General features: G+C 37.5%; 1 protein-coding gene across 1 annotated transcript in view; it reads left to right on the top strand.

Annotated features, from left to right (window-relative positions):
• hsd20b2 (hydroxysteroid (20-beta) dehydrogenase 2) overlaps positions 1 to 16,307 on the top strand; it is a 22,635-nt gene that overhangs the window by 5,225 nt on the left and 1,103 nt on the right. The window contains exons 3-10 of the mRNA XM_067438456.1: positions 8,452 to 8,527; positions 8,800 to 8,910; positions 9,517 to 9,584; positions 9,693 to 9,737; positions 15,686 to 15,720; positions 15,807 to 15,888; positions 16,007 to 16,072; positions 16,148 to 16,297. Of these exons, the coding sequence (XP_067294557.1) occupies positions 8,452 to 8,527; positions 8,800 to 8,910; positions 9,517 to 9,584; positions 9,693 to 9,737; positions 15,686 to 15,720; positions 15,807 to 15,888; positions 16,007 to 16,072; positions 16,148 to 16,297 (633 nt within the window). The remainder of the gene's footprint in view (positions 1 to 8,451; positions 8,528 to 8,799; positions 8,911 to 9,516; positions 9,585 to 9,692; positions 9,738 to 15,685; positions 15,721 to 15,806; positions 15,889 to 16,006; positions 16,073 to 16,147; positions 16,298 to 16,307) is intronic.

Here is a 16,307-nt window from a genome sequence, read left to right as displayed (position 1 = left end):
GTGTTATTTGATTACTTTGAAATGAAAATAACATTGTGAACAAAACTAATTAAACTACATTGAGGGGGTCATTTATTTCAATTGATCATTATCTATATTTTAGAACAAAATGTATCCAGGGTAGAGGAGTGACACTAAAAATAATGTGTATTTTTTATTATATATATATTATTAATTATTTATAAGAAAATTGTGGTTCAGTGTTGTATAGAAATAAAACCAAGAGATACACATTCCTAATTTCTTTTAAGGAAATTAAAGGGTTACTTCAGCGATTAGCATTATGGCTTTGTATCAGTAGAAACAATGGAGTATATTCAAATGATTGTGTCCCCTCATATCCCCCTGAGACAAGAGATTTATGCATTTTATTTCTAGAAAAATTCCTCCTATGACGCAAATTGACGATATTTGCATCATAGGAGGAATGTTTGGCCAAAGGCTAAAGACTACAGCCAGCAGAGGGAGCCATTTCCGCATGTTTTGAACCTGCGCATGGGGGATGGGAGATCACACTCAGAGCTCAGCTATATAGCAGCTACAGGCACTCATTTAAACGGAGCTATGGTGAGCAATGCAAGTCTTGTCAAATTAATTTCTATGAAAGTTAAGGTGTTTGTGTGTGTGTGTGTGTGTGTGTGTGTGTGTGGGGGGGGGGGGGGGGGGGGGGGGTGAAATGCTGTTTCATGCATACTGAGCTTTTTACACTGTTAAAGACTTGGATTCCCATCCTAAACATATGACAAAGTTTCAAAAATGAATGTTGGACGTTTGATTGAGTATTTCTGTGTCTAAAATACTCCTTCCGGTTTCTCACAAGTTTCGGAGTTTTTTTTCGAGTATGGGTCGGCTTGACGTTACTAGAGCGGAAGGTCCTTGTATGAGCCGTACGGGCTCTTCTTCTACTACAAGCATACAACCTATCCAGTATTAATATTTAACCCCCCAACATGTGTTTTAGCCAGATTGTCAGCTTAGATTTTTTTGTTGTTGTCCATTTTAACACTATAATCTTAAAGGTGGTAAAAGCAGATATTCCAAGCAGAATATCAGCAGATCCCTAGGCTAATGGATCTGTTGGAAGGCTAATGAAAACAAACCAACATTTACCTTCTGGCGACAATACACTGTAAAAAATGTTTGTTGGATACAATGAAGGAAATTTGTTTAATAAATAGAACCTCAAAAAAATTGATAAATCATGAAAATAGCACTATTTGGCATGTTTCACTGCATCATCAGAAATAAAACACACACAAAATCTTTAAATAATATTTTAATAAAGGTTGTCGAATCTCAAAAAATGTTCATTGTATTAACTCAAAATTTTAATTTCAATGAACTCAACCAGGCAACCAGGTTACTTTTTTTCTAAATAATTTAATACAGTGTACATGTATCTAGTGTCTATTCTTTTGGCATTCACATGGGCACTGAGATGTGTTGACCAGAAGCTTTACATGTCAACCTTCAAGATCATGATGCCCTGGTTTGCTGCATATGATCACACAAATGGGGTGCTGTACAGTATTCATAGCAGTATCTGGCACAGACGGCACCACGGGTCTACCAGGGATTCCTAGATCGTGATTCTGTAGCCAAAGAGGCCAAACACAGCTTCAACCAGGGGTGGTAAGTAATGAAGTAAAAATACTTTTTCGGGGATCTTTACTTGAGTATATTTTATTTAGATCTACTTTTACTCTTACTCCACCACAATATTAAAGACAAAGTTTACTTTTTACTCCAATACATTTCCCCATGCCCGCTCCAAGTATTTATTACACTTGCTTTCCAAACCGGTCTGCTCGGTCATGGATGATCCAGTCGGGTATAGACTTGGAAAAACTGACAAGTCAGGCTTGCCACAGTAACGCTAGCTCAGTGTTTCCCTTTATTAAAGAACTTTATTTCGCGGCACACTATTTACTATGAAAACATCGGTAACACTTTACAATATGGGTGCACTAATATGCATTAATTTATGCCTAACTAAAGCACAGATAATCATGAGTTAATGTAAGACTCATGAAGAACTAAACCATTTATTTATGATTACTGCATCAGCAACTAATGAACATTCTATATGATTAATGGATTAAGTAATATATGAATTGCTATTAATTAAATATGACATCATTAATTCCATAATAACATATTACATTAACTAATAATGTAAATAAATGTATTAAAATGTATTCATTCCTGGCCAAGTTTGCCCATTGGCCCCTGTCCATCATGGCCTCATCCCCATATCCTGATTGGTTTCATCACTAGGTCTCCTCTCCACCAATCAGCTGGTGTGTGGTGAGCGTTCTGGCGCAATATGGCTGCCATCGCATCATCCAGGTGGGTGCTGCACATTGGTGGTGGTTGAGGAGATTCCCCCCTTCAATGTAAAGCGCTTTGAGTGCCTTGAAAAGCGCTATATAAATCGAACACATTATTATTATTATTATTATTATCATTGCTCATCACCTGTTTGATGCAGCTAATATAATGTCTATTTCAAGTTTAACCCCTATACTGCGTTAAGCTGCTTCATTGTCTCTTATGAATTGCAAATCCAACAAAATTCTTAATTGCAGTATAATCTTATAATTTGTTCAATTAAAGCATTACATATCACTCCCAAAAGAATTTATCTGCTTAATTATTGATATTTACAGTTAATTTGAATATTTACTTTTTACTTTCGGTACTTGAGTACATTTTAAATCGGATACTTTTGTACTTTTACTCAAGTGATGTTTGAATGGAGGACTTTCTACTTTTACTGGAGTCAATTTTTTATTTAGGTATATATACTTTTACTCGACTTTTGAGTACTTTTACCACCCCTGGATTCAACGAGGTGCCATTTGATCTTTGCCTTGAGCACATCAACAAAACCGGAAAGGTTGCTTGAGGATTGGTATGGCATCACTTGAAATAAGACAGACATGTGATGATGAAGACAACCACCAAGACTGCCTTCCATCAAGACTCAGAAGAGATAATGATGATGTCATTCGACTTGTAGACCAATTACAGAGATAATGAATTGAGTCCCTCCTCCAACCACCAGTCTTGGTGGTTGTCTTCATCATCTCCATCATGTGTCAGTCCAAACAGGGATCTAGTGTCCTGTGATAGGTGTTGGACCAAGGGTTTCTAGCTGTATCATTTCGAGTAATGCCTCCTCCAGCAACCTTTCCGGTTTTGTTGATGTGCTCAAGGCAAAGATCAAATGGCACCTGGTTGAAGCTGTGTTTGGCCTCTTTGGCTACAAAATCACCATCTAGGAATCCCTGGTAGACCCGTGGTGCCGTCTGTGCCAGATACCATGTCTGCTATGAATTCAGCACCCCATTTTGTGTGATCATATGCAGCAAACCACAAGATACATGTACACTGTAAAAAATTATTTTGAAAAAAAGTTGCCTGGTTGAGTTCATTGAAATTAAAATTTTGAGTTAATACAATGAACATTTTTTGAGGTTCGACAACCTTTATTAAAATATTATTTAAAGATTTTGTGTGTTTTATTTCTGATGACGCAGTGAAACATGCCAAATTGTGCTATTTTCATGATTTATCAAATTTTTTGTGGTTCAGATACAATAATATTTTGAGTTTCTGTTTATTAAACAAATTTCCTTCATTGTATCCAACAAACATTTTTTACAGTGTATTGTCGCCAGAAGGTAAATGTTGGTTTGTTTTCATTAGCCTTCCAGCAGATCCATTAGCCTAGGGATCTGCTGCTTCATGCCAAATCACAGCTGTGCTGACACAACAGTCCCCTTTGTGGTGTGTTACTCTTGTGGTATTTATTGATTATTATTTTTTAATGATCATGCTTGCACATGGGGGGGGGGGGGATCCGCTTTTAAGATTATAGTGTTAAAATGGACAAAAAAAAACATTTTCTAAGCTGACAACCTGGCTAAAACACATGTTGGGGGGTTAAATATTAATACTGGATAGGTTGTATGCTTGTACCAAAAAGTGTCCGACAAAGTTTTAATATCAGTTTTGGCCTCCTGACTCAGTCACAGTAATCAAGTTGGTGGCTTTGGGAATGGCCTCACAGGGCAGTGAAGCATTCTGGGAATTGTAGTCTTTCATCCCCATGAGACAAAAATACATTTTCTGTCTTTTCTCAGTCTAGAAGGCACCAAATTCAAAAATAATTTCACGTTTCTACCACATTGATGACCCAGTTTAAATACAGATTCATCTTCCCAGCACTAGATTTTATGTACACACACAAAAAAATCAGTTTTTAAATGGAAATTGAAATCTATGCAGTTTTATAAATGAGACCCCTGATGCGCATACATGCTTTGTGGCGCTCTTTTTATAATACTTTTGCGCTATAAAAGATTAATAATAGTCTTTCTTGTTCTGCCCTATCTATATGTTGCTGCCTCATTAAAAAGATACTTGTAAAGTTATTATACAGTTATTATACAGATGAAAAATGAAACCTTAAAAGCAGTAAAGAAAAACATTGTCTGAACACGTTTTTTTGTTTTAAAAACATTCCTTTACCCATCCACATTATGAGGGAAGGAACCTCTAAAGGATTAGAACAATTATACTTAATAAATAATAATAATAAAACAAATAAATCTGCACATATTCAAACATGTACTCGTAACATTAGCACACCTACACCTGAACAAGGGTGTAAGCTTGCACATATAGATTAATAACAGGATTCCAAATTTTATAAAATGTATCCATTGAGCCCCGTATAGAGTATTTACATTTTTCAAGTGACAGGATTGACATTAGATCCTTTAACCAAGAAGTAGATGGGGGTGGAGTTGGACACTTCTAGTGCAGCAGGATGCACCGTCTAGCTAGCCTAGAAATCTAGACGCACCCTAGCGGCAGCAATTTTGATTTGCTCGCAAGTGTCGTCTAGGAACTCTCAATACCATTCTGAGCTGTGTTCCTCAAAATCTGGACGGCCCAATCACATCGTGTATAGAGTCGGCGGGCGGGGCCATAATGACGACGGCCGAGTTGCGTTTGCGTGCTTCTAGTAAACACAGAAACTGGCGAACGGCGGCGGTCTTGCGAGTCAGCTCTGACCGCGACTCTGGAAGACTTGGAGTTAAGCTTTTCTCTGAGAAAAGAACAAAGAACGGCACTGAAGTCATTCTTAAAAAGGGAATATGTGTTCGTAGTTTAGCCGACCGGATACGGCGAATGTTTAATCAGTCAGCGAGCTCTGCTTCACCTTCGTTGCTCTGGTTGGTGTAGCGCTATCCTATCGCGTGCAGAGGGAGTTTGAAAGACAACCGTTTATCCCGCCCAGTGTTAATTTCGTTGACGAAGACTATGACGAAAAATATTCGTCAACTAACCTTTTTCACGGACGAAAACTAAATAAAAACTAAATAAAAAGTCAGATATGATGACGAAGAACGTGACGAAATATAACTGGCACTTTAGTCAACGAATAAAAATGAGACGAAAATATATGGGAGGTACGAATGGAGAAGAGATCCAATCATAAGTACTCTTTTTGTGGGCCGTGTTGGGCAGAAATCCAATCAGAGCGAATCTTTGAGGGTAGGTTGATCTATGCAGAAGCAGCCGAGAGCCATTTAAAAAAGCCGCGACAAATGCAAGCGCAACAGCTAAACAAACGCAGCAGCAGTTAAAGACAGAACAGAAATGTCAGAGGCACATGAGTTACATGCCAAAGCACGCACGCCAAGTTTATTTTATCAGATAAACCACCGTGTTTCCGCTAGCTGCTAAACTTGGAATAAAATAGAAGCTAAAGAAAAACACGTCTGACCTGTATTGATTAGACCAGCGTTTCTGACCAGCGTGCGTGTAAAACGCACTTGCACCGCGGTCCATCTTACATCTGATGATGACGCATCTTTGATATGGGTTGTAACTTGGAAATAATGCTTTATGTATGTTTCTGTCGATGGATACACGTGCTGGCTCCTCAGTGATAGGCTACACTACAACAACGATAATAAAAGAAAAACTGGCAAAACGGTTTCTCTTTGTAAACTGTGTTCAATGCACGCGAGTGCTGCCGTTTGTCCAGTCATTTCGCCTTAAACGGACAAACTCATACAAAAAGTATGTCAACATGTCCATCTTGTTAAGTATCCAAGCAGACATAGTCTGAATATGCCTTAAGTGAACTTTATACAGTTTAGAAAGACGACGCATACCACTGTCTTAAAGGGGCAGCAACCTTTAATGTCAAAGAAAATATGAGGACTCACTGCTCTTGATTGAATAGCTTGTGTAAGTTTAATAAGGATTAATCTTTCATTTAAATAGTTAAATAAGTAGTTATTTTACATTTGATTATTTATTCTATTTCTCTACCTAAAACTAACGTTAGACCTACCTGAAAAACAGGAAATGCATTGTTCATTTTATCAGTATCTTTGCTCAATAGAATTTATTTGTGCTACTGCTTGTATTTAAGTTATTTGCTCTTATCTTCTTTATTTTTAATAGTCCTTTATTCTGTGAACATAGCAAATACCGAACCGTACTGAAACCGTGAACCTAAAACGTTATACAAACCGACCCGTGAGACTAAGACTAAAACTCTTATGATATTTAGTCGACTAAAACTAGACTAAGACTAAAAGATTTCAGATGACTAAAATGGGACTAAGACTAAATGGTGTGTTATTCAAAAGACTAAGACTAAGACTAAATCTGAATTTGCGGTCAAAATTAACACTGATCCCGCCCCTCAGATTGAGCCCTGTCTATGGTGAGTTTCCAGACCAAACATCTTGATGTGGGTCTGGCTTGTCAGGCTACCGTCTAGCAGTAAGAGAAGCGAAAGCGATAACATCAGCTTTCGGTCTTGAGAAAGGTGCCGAGTGATAAACACCAAAAATGGCAACTATAGGACATGGAGAAAGAGAAACGGGCAGTGCTCTATATAAAATATATACAAAGAAAGAGGCCCAATATGAGGCTAGTTTTGGAAAGCTAAAGAATGTATGGGTATGATCAGTGGGAGAGAAGGAGTATCTGGTACAGGAGTCCTCTGTTTCTGGGGAAAATGTATAAAGTCTAGCATTGGTGAAAATAAATTCGATGAGTGAGTATAAATTTTTAAACAAAACTGCATTGATATCGGTTCAGTATCAGTATCGACCGACACTCGGATCGGATCAGTTCTGAAAAAAATGGTATCGGTGCATCCCTACTTATGTTGAACTTTTATTAATTGAATTTGTTACATTTATATAACGCTTTTCTAGGCATTCGAAGCACTTAACATATAAAAGGGGGAATCTCCACAACCACCACCAATGTGCAGCATCCGCCTGGGCTGCGTTCCAGTTCGTTTTTTTTATGCCCTTCACTCGCTAACTTCCCTCCGTCTTGTTCACTGGGTTGTGTGTCATTGCTTACGTTGCATGAGTGCCCACTACTAACGGAAACTTTGCAATGGACTGAACTGGAGCGCCATAAAACCCTTGATCACTTGGAATCCATTATGGTGTTGATTTATTAATAATTTTTTTCCTTTTTTAACATCTCATCCAAAAGATGATGCCTGTTACAGTATAAATGGTAAATGGACTGCATTTATATAGCGCTTTTATCCAAAGTGCTTTACATCTTGCCTCACATTCACCCATTCATACACTGACGGCGATGTCAGCCATGTAAGGCGCCAACCAGCTCGTCGGGAGCAGCTGGGGTTAGGTGTCTTGCTCATGGACACTTCGACACTTTGTCAGGTGGAACCGGGGATTCAACCACCAACCTTCTGGTTTGTAGACAACCTACATGAACCACTGAGCCACTGCCACCCAGTATAGTGTCCCCATCACTATACTGGGATGTTAGGACTCACACAGACCACAGGGTAAGCACCCCCTGCTGGCCTCACTAACACCTCTACCAGCAGAAGCCTAGTTTTCCCAGTTGTTCTCCCATCCATGTACTGACCAGGCTCAGCCCTGCTTAGCTTCCGTCAGTCTTGGGCTACAGGGTGATATGGCTGATGGTCAAATTATTCTTGTATTAACAGATGCTGTATTAAGCAGTTAAAAAAAAAGGAATGAAAATGTCTCTGAAACTTCTATGTATTAACAAATATTGCATTTATTTCACTTCATCTGTGATAAAGTACACAAATGCAGTTGTGTGAGTGTCACTACGGAAGCAGAAAGTTTCCGTTTGCAGCTCCTCCCCACCTGTACCCGGCTACTCTCGCCAATCGGTTGAATCCAGCCGCAGTCGATGTCGAACAAGCCTAAACACAAGCAAAACAGACTGACATACGCAAGAGTTCAAACACATTGTATCTCATCAAACTCCGGTGATTGACTAACACAATGGAATTGATATGGACAAAAAAAGTTGAAAAGCACAGCAATAAATATCATAATTATACTATTGCCTCTATATACAAGCATATAATGTTTATTTTATGTATTTTTATCTTAGCTTGCCAAACGAGGATTAAACATTGTTCTGATCAGTCGCTCAGAGGAAAAGCTTCGCAGAGTTGCCAAAGAAATAGGTGAGCTATAAAGTGGAATTAATCAGACACTAATTTATTTGTGTGCATGACCTTGACAACATTTTCTGAGATTTTAGAATAAAAACAGTCATAATAGTTTTAAACTGTCATGAACCAAAGTCAAAAGAATGGTCTGATGATATTCAGCAATTTTTTAATCCATCTATAATATGTGTTCTTCTAGTCAGACTAGTTTTCTGTGAGGAAAATTTGTTTAATGTTTACAGAGTAAAAATAGCATGATCGCCTTTTACTGTTTGTGTTTGTTCCAGAATCTCAGTGCAAGCGACAGACACATGTGATTCAGACAGACTTTACAGAAGGTCATTCCATCTACCCCGTTATCGCACAACAGCTAGCAGGGCTGGAGATCGGAATTCTTGGTAAGGCGATCAATAATGATGTGTACAATGCAGTGAGGATGGTGTAAAAGAATAAACTGAATTTTGATAAGCCTTATAGGGTCATCGCCTAAATGTGTTTCATTTGGATCCAGAAATTCGTCATTTAGATTTATATGACCACTTTTTAAAAATCCTTTTTTGCTACTGCGAAGATTACACTTTAATGTAAATGAATGAAAACTAAATGTTGACTACTAGACACTAAGGATATATTTCACTATAAACAAAATTGGAAATTTAAAATCAATGTCAGCTAATCTTTTTCTGTGTTCGGTCATTCTTCCCCCATATTTTACTTTCATCAGCAGTTCCATAACTGGAATAATAGAATCATAATCTTCACAATCATGTTTTTTTAGAAGCAAAGGTGCTTACCTCTTATTATTTCATTGCTATGCGTAAATATTAACACAAATGTATTAATGTAATTATCTCTGTAAAGTCAAAGATGTCTTTCTCTTATTTTCTATTTTGTAATGTCAGATTTTCTTAGCAGAAGCTCAAAGCAATCAACAAGTAGAAAAAAGTCAATAAATAGCTGAAGAGAGGTATATAGATTATTATTGTCTTTTCTTCTATCCATAGTGAACAATGTGGGTATGAACTATATTGGGTTTCTGGCAAATTTCCTGGATGTTCCTGATCCAGACCAGGTTTGAAACGCCTTTTCTACACCACAGCTTGATTTTTGTTTTTTTAGTAACCTGAATCCCATAGTATGAGAGTTATTTATAGCCTATAGTACTTTCTTCTTTTTACAGAGAATCACACAAGTGATAAACTGTAACATGCTGTCTGTCACTCAGGTAAGAAAATCTGTATGCTGTCTGTCACTCAGGTAAGAAAATCTGTATTTCCTCTGTCATACAGCATATTTCGTATATCATCTTGACATAGTACTAGCTTACATTGTATACATAGGTCATTCTAAAAATGGGTGGCATTTTGGGTCCTATATATGCATGTAAAAATATGATTAATGGATATAACAATATATATTATATAGATATAATCCAGTTTAGTACTGTCACTTTTCGAATAGTTTGGGGTCATACATATGCATGTAAAAATATGATTAATGGATATAACAATATATATATTATATAGATATAATCCAGTTTAGTACTGTCACTTTTCGAATAGTTTGGGGTCAGTAAGATTTATTTTTCTTATATAAATTTAAGCTTTATTTAGCAAGGATGCGTTAAATTGATCAAAAGTGATTTTCTTTTATATTTACAAGATTTCAAATGCTGTCCTTTTGAATGTTCTATTTAACAAATAATGGTTTCCCCAAAACTATTTTTAACATTGATAATAATAATAATAATAATAATAATACAATTTTTTTTTTTTTTTTTTTTTTTTTTGAGCAGCAAATCATCATATTATAATGATTTCTGAAGGTTCATGTGACACTGAAGACTGGAGTAATGATGCTGAAAATTCTGCTTTGCCATCACAGGAATAAATTACATTTTGAAATAGTGGTGGTCAAAATTGTTGGTGCCCCTGGTAAATATGATAAAATATGGCTGTAAACAAAAATAAATCTGCCTTGTTTGTCCTTTTGATCTTTTATTTTTAAAAAAAATCTAAAAAATCCAACCTTTTTTTTTACCTTATGGGGGCTAAATCACATTATGAAAAAATGCTTTTCTCCTAAGCACATTGGCCACAAAATATTTGAAGTATATTTACATTAATATTATTTACATTTTTTTAGCGCATCAGGGTGACAAGGAACATGAAATTGTCCAGCTATGATGTCTTGTTTCACAGGAGTATAAATAAAAGGAAGCATGTTCTGATGTGCAGCAAAAGATTTTTGAGCTTCACAAAATAGAAAGTGGCTGTAGGAAAATGGCTAAAGCATTGAAAATCCCCATTTCCACCATCAGGGCAATAATTAAGAAGCTCCAATCAACTAAAGATGTTAGGAATCTGCCTGAAAGAGGACGCTTTTTCTATATCGTCCTAATGCGTTTGAGTGGCCAAAGACTCTCAAAGGATCACAGATGGAAATTTGCAGAGATTAGTTGAGTCATTGGGTCAGAAAGCCTGATTTATATATGATAGGCCGAATTCAAAACAATGTTTTGAACGGTTATGAATCAGCGTACTGATTCATGATTCGGATCGCGTGTCATACTGTTGTAAATCACATGACATTGGCGATCCCAATCATGAATCAATACGCTGATTCATAACCATTCAAAACAGTAGTTTACAAAACAGTAGATGTCTTTAGTGCCTTTTATGGGTCTTGAGATAGGAAATGACATTGATGTCAAAGAAGGCCTTTCTGAGCCATCGGATTTCAACAAAAATATCTTAATTTGTGTGCCGAAGATGAACGGAGGTCTTATGGGTGTCAAACGACATTAGGGTAAGTAATTAATAAGAGAACTTTCATTTTTGGGTGAACTAACCCTTTAATGTTGGCCTATTTTTTTGCTGGAGGTCTTGAACATCTTGTTCAGATACATGGTATAATGGATTCTAGTAAATACCAACAGATAAAACAATTTAAACCTGACGGCCTCTGCTAGGAATCTAATACTGGGACGTGGTTGGATCTTCCATCAGGACAACAGTCTAAAACAAACATTAAAATCAAAACACAAAATGAAGCTTCTGCCATATTCGTCTGTTATGTCCTAAGACGTATTTTATTTGTAATTGTTTTATTTGCTTTGTGGTGTTTGTTTCTTTTGTTTCTTTCCATGGCTACATCCGAAAACCTAGGCTGCTGACTCGTTGCCTTGCTTCCTCACTGCCTCACCAGACAATGACTCTGCAGGCAGCGTTTGTGCATGAAGGCACCTCACAGAACCAATTTCGGACAGACTTCTATGGCAGTGTAACAGTTTAATGATTTACAGCTAAATAGAGAGAGCTTTGGTGAGAACTAAACACATATTTAATTACTAAAGAAGTGATTTCTCGCTAGAAATGATATCAGAAATGTAATATGTTGGTAAAAAACGTACATTTACACACAACGACCTGCAAATGCAACATCTGGACGCCATCTTCTTTCCCCAGCTCAACTGTCACTGAATGGAAAGCACAGGATTGTGGGAATCAAAGGCAGCGAAGGATACATGAAAGATGCCTTCAAAAATCAATCAGATGAAGGCATCTCAGGAGACAGGAAGTAAAGCAAACATTAGATTCGGACATGGCTCGATGACTTCCTGCCTCGAAATGTGTCCTCCGAAGGCAGCATTTTCCAGGTTTCAGATGCAGCCTATCCCTGCGTCCCAATTCGCATACTATCCATCCTAAATAGTATTCGAAAATAGAATTAGTATGTCCCAAATCGTAGTATGTTGAAAAGAGTATTCCAAAGATTCCCGGATGGTTTACTATTTCCGGTCCGAATTCACAGTATGGATCGATGGGCACTCTAACGGCTGATATTGCCCACAACCCATTGCGAGTTGGCCGAGGATTCGATTAGAACTACAAACGCGGATAAAAATTAAGCGTTAATAAACTACAAACATGACGGATGTGCGAGTTCGACGGATAAGTGGAGAAGTTTAGATAAAGGGGTTTGAGTGACCAACTGTCAATATTTAACCTGACAAAAATATATTTATTCAGTGTTGTCCACATTATATTTTACATGCAGCAGCATTGAGAACTTTGGTAATGACACGTTTGGCCATTAACTTTTAAATGCATCATTATATTTAAACTGCAAACACATGAGGAGAGTCTCTGACCACAAAGACACACACATGGCAGATCAACGAGCGGCTACATTTCTCTCCGATACGGTAGGAGATTAAACTGAATGTGGAGGATTTGATCTGTGACGAATCTGACGATGATTGACAGGGCAGATAAATGGTGACGGGATGCACGTAACTAAGCGACAGAGTCCGTTAAAGATGGCAAAGTAGTATGTCCCGAAGCTTGCATACTTTTCTGCTACACACTCAAAAGTATATACTTTTTCTTCACAAAAAGAGTACATACTTTTAGGACGTAGTATAAGTAGGCGAATTGGGACGCAGCATATGTCTACTGTCACTATGCTCGTGCAGATGATTGGGATCACCTGTTGCTGATTTGCTGCCCATTAAGCTCAGCTCCACTGATTGGCTGCAGCCAAGAGAAAGTCAGCATATAAAGCCAGCACCATCTCACAGCAAGGGAGAGACAGACCCTGCGTCCCAATTCGCATACTATCCATCCTAAATAGTATTCGAAAATAGAATTAGTATGTCCCAAATCGTAGTATGTTGAAAAGAGTATTCCAAAGATTCCCGGATGGTTTACTATTTCCGGTCCGAATTCACAGTATGGATCGATGGGCACTCTAACGGCTGATATTGCCCACAACCCATTGCGAGTTGCACGAGGATTCGATTAGAACTACAAACGCGGATAAAAAGCGTTAATAAACTACAAACATGAAGGATGTGCGAGTTCGACGGTTAAGTAGAGAAGTTTAGATAAAGGGGTTTGAGTGACCAACTATCAGTATTTAACTTGACAAAAATATATTTATTCATTGTTGTCCACATTATATTTCACATGCAGCAGCATTGTGAACTTTTGTAATGATACGTTTGGCCATTAACTTTTAAATGCATCATTATATTTAAACTGCAAACACATGAGGAGAGTCTCTGCATTAAAGACACACAAATGGCAGATCAACGAGCGGCTACATTTCTCTCCGATACGGTAGGAGATTAAACTGAATGTAAAGGATTTGAACTGTGACGAATCCGACGATGATTGACAGGGCAGATAAACGGTGACGGGATGCACGTAACTAAGCGACAGAGTCCGTTAAAGATGGCAAAGTAGTATGTCCCGAAGCTTGCATACTTTTCTGCTACACCCTCAAAAGTATATACTTTTTCTTTACAAAAAGAGTACATACTATTAGGACGTAGTATAAGTAGGCGAATTGGGACGCAGCAAAAGAGAGGGTTGCAGATGCTAACTTGCACCATGGACTTCTTTTCCTTTGCTCCAGTTAGAGTCATCCTGTTGTGTTGTTAAAACCTGCTAACAATTGGTGCACTTGTAGATTTAGTTGCAGACTTATAGTTTTGTTTGGACTTTAAAGGGTTAGTTCACCCAAAAATGAAAATTATTTAAATAATTACTCACCCTCATGTCATTGGACACCCGTAAGACCGTTCATTTTCGGAACACAAATTAAGATATTTATGTTGAAAGCTGATGGCTGAGAACGGTTTCAGAAAGGCCTTTCAGTATATTTCCACTCACAAGACCCATAAAGGCACTAAAAACATCAATACAAACTCCATCTCGCTACAGTGGCTGTACAATAATTTGATGAAGCGACGAGAATACTTTTTGTGTGCAAAAAAAAAATCAAAATACTGACTTTATCCGCTAAGTTATTGTCTTCCGTGAAGGTCTCTGACGTGACCTCACGCGATAGTGGCGCTCCTCCTCTTCCGGGTCATGTATTCGAACGGCAGAGCTGCGTCATTCGCGCGCATGCGTCGAGTTCACATCAATAACTTGGTGGATAAAGTCGTTATTTTGATTTGTGCGCACAATAACTATTTTCGTCACATTGTAAAATGATTGTACAGCCACTGTAGTGAGATGGACTTTGTATCGATTTTTTTAAGTGTGATTTTCACTTGTGAGTGGAAATGTACTGAATGCCAATGGAGGCCTATCTGGAGGCCTTTCTCAGCCCTCAGCTTTCAACAAAAATATCTTCATTTGTGTTCAAAAGATGAACGAAGGTCTTACGGGTGTCTAACAACATGAGGGTGAGTAATTAATGAAATAATTTTAATTTTTGGGTGAACTAACCCTTTAATATTTTCTTTGAAGGAAACCTGTAGGGAGCTGGGTGCCATTTTTGTTTGACTTTGCTTTTCTCCTGGTTACGTGTAGTTAGGGAGAAAGAGAAGTTGAATTGTTATTTATTTTATTTTTTATGTTTAGTTAAGTTATGGTTTTGCTTGTTTTGTTGGCCTTTGCCCCCTCCTGAAGTTTGTGTCCGTTCCTTTTTCTTTTGATTCAATAAATACTTTTCTTAAGCTCATTGGTTTTGGATGCATGTTACTGGGGCTGGAGACAAGAAGTTATTGTGCTCTCTCTCACCAAAACTTTGTTACTGCTATGCCTATAACCCTAGACTAAAAAAGGCTAGCACGTAATATGTCCCAGATCTGAACCCGAGTGGCTGAACTGAAAAAAAGAAGCAGCAACATGGATCTGTGAAGCTGAAGGATCTGGGGAGGTTCTGTATAGAGGAATGGTCTCCGATCTCTTATCAGGTGTTCTCCAAACTCATCAGGCATTATAGAAGAAGATTCAGAGCTGTTATCTTGGGAAAAGGTTAAAGAAAGTATTAACTAAAAGGGTGCCAATAATTGTGGTCAACATATTTCTGAGAAAAGCATTTATTTCATAATGTGATTTACCCCCCATTTTCAATTATTTTACTTCAATGAAAGGTTAGATTTTTTTAATAAATCTTTTTGAATAAAAGATCAAAAGGATAAACACTGCAGATTTACATTTGCCATATTTACCAAGGGTACCAACAATTTTGACCACCATTAAACCAGTCATTTTAAATTGTAATCATATTTAAGTTTTAATTGTATATTCGTTTCATAGAAAATACCTCATAACATATACAGTATTTGCATTAACATTTTGATCAGTGATACTGATAACAAATGAGTTTGGTGTTGACAACAACAGTGATATTCATGATGTTGTTGTTTTGTAGATGAGCAGACTCATTTTGCCAGGCATGGTTAAAAGGTAAACACGCAGCCTGCTCTGATCTTATATGTTAAATTATGAAAATTGTGTTTAGACATTTAATGAGGGCTTATCTTTACTCTTAGAGGGAAAGGCCTCATTATAAACATATCATCAGAGGCAGCCTCTCAGCCCCAGCCAATGCTGTCCGTGTATTCTGCCACGAAGGTACAACTTTTACAAATTTCAAAGGTTTCTATATTTGAATAAAATGCAGCCTTGCACCAACACGAATAACAACTCTAAAGTGACTAAAATGTGTCTTGCTCTTTTCTCTCACACCCAGATATTTGTTACATATTTCTCTCGCAGTCTGGATGCAGAATACAGGTCAAGAGGAATCACGGTTCAAGTATGTCCAGCACTAGTAAATATCTTGTACACACATTGTTTGCCAAACCTTGACGATGTCTCTTCTTTTGTCCAGTGTGTAGCCCCATTTGTAGTGTCCACAAATATGACTCATAACATACCAGTGAATGCACTGGTAAAAAGTGCTGCTTCTTTTGCTAGAGATGCTCTAAACACTGTGGGTTACACAACATACACAAGTGGATGTTTAACTCATGCGCTGCAGGTAATCTTCA

This window comes from Pseudorasbora parva, chromosome 3 (genome assembly GCF_024679245.1).
Source record: "Pseudorasbora parva isolate DD20220531a chromosome 3, ASM2467924v1, whole genome shotgun sequence".
NCBI lineage: Eukaryota > Metazoa > Chordata > Actinopteri > Cypriniformes > Gobionidae > Pseudorasbora > Pseudorasbora parva.
Note: the sequence above shows the minus strand (reverse complement) of the source record. Positions and strands in the feature narration are given on the sequence as shown.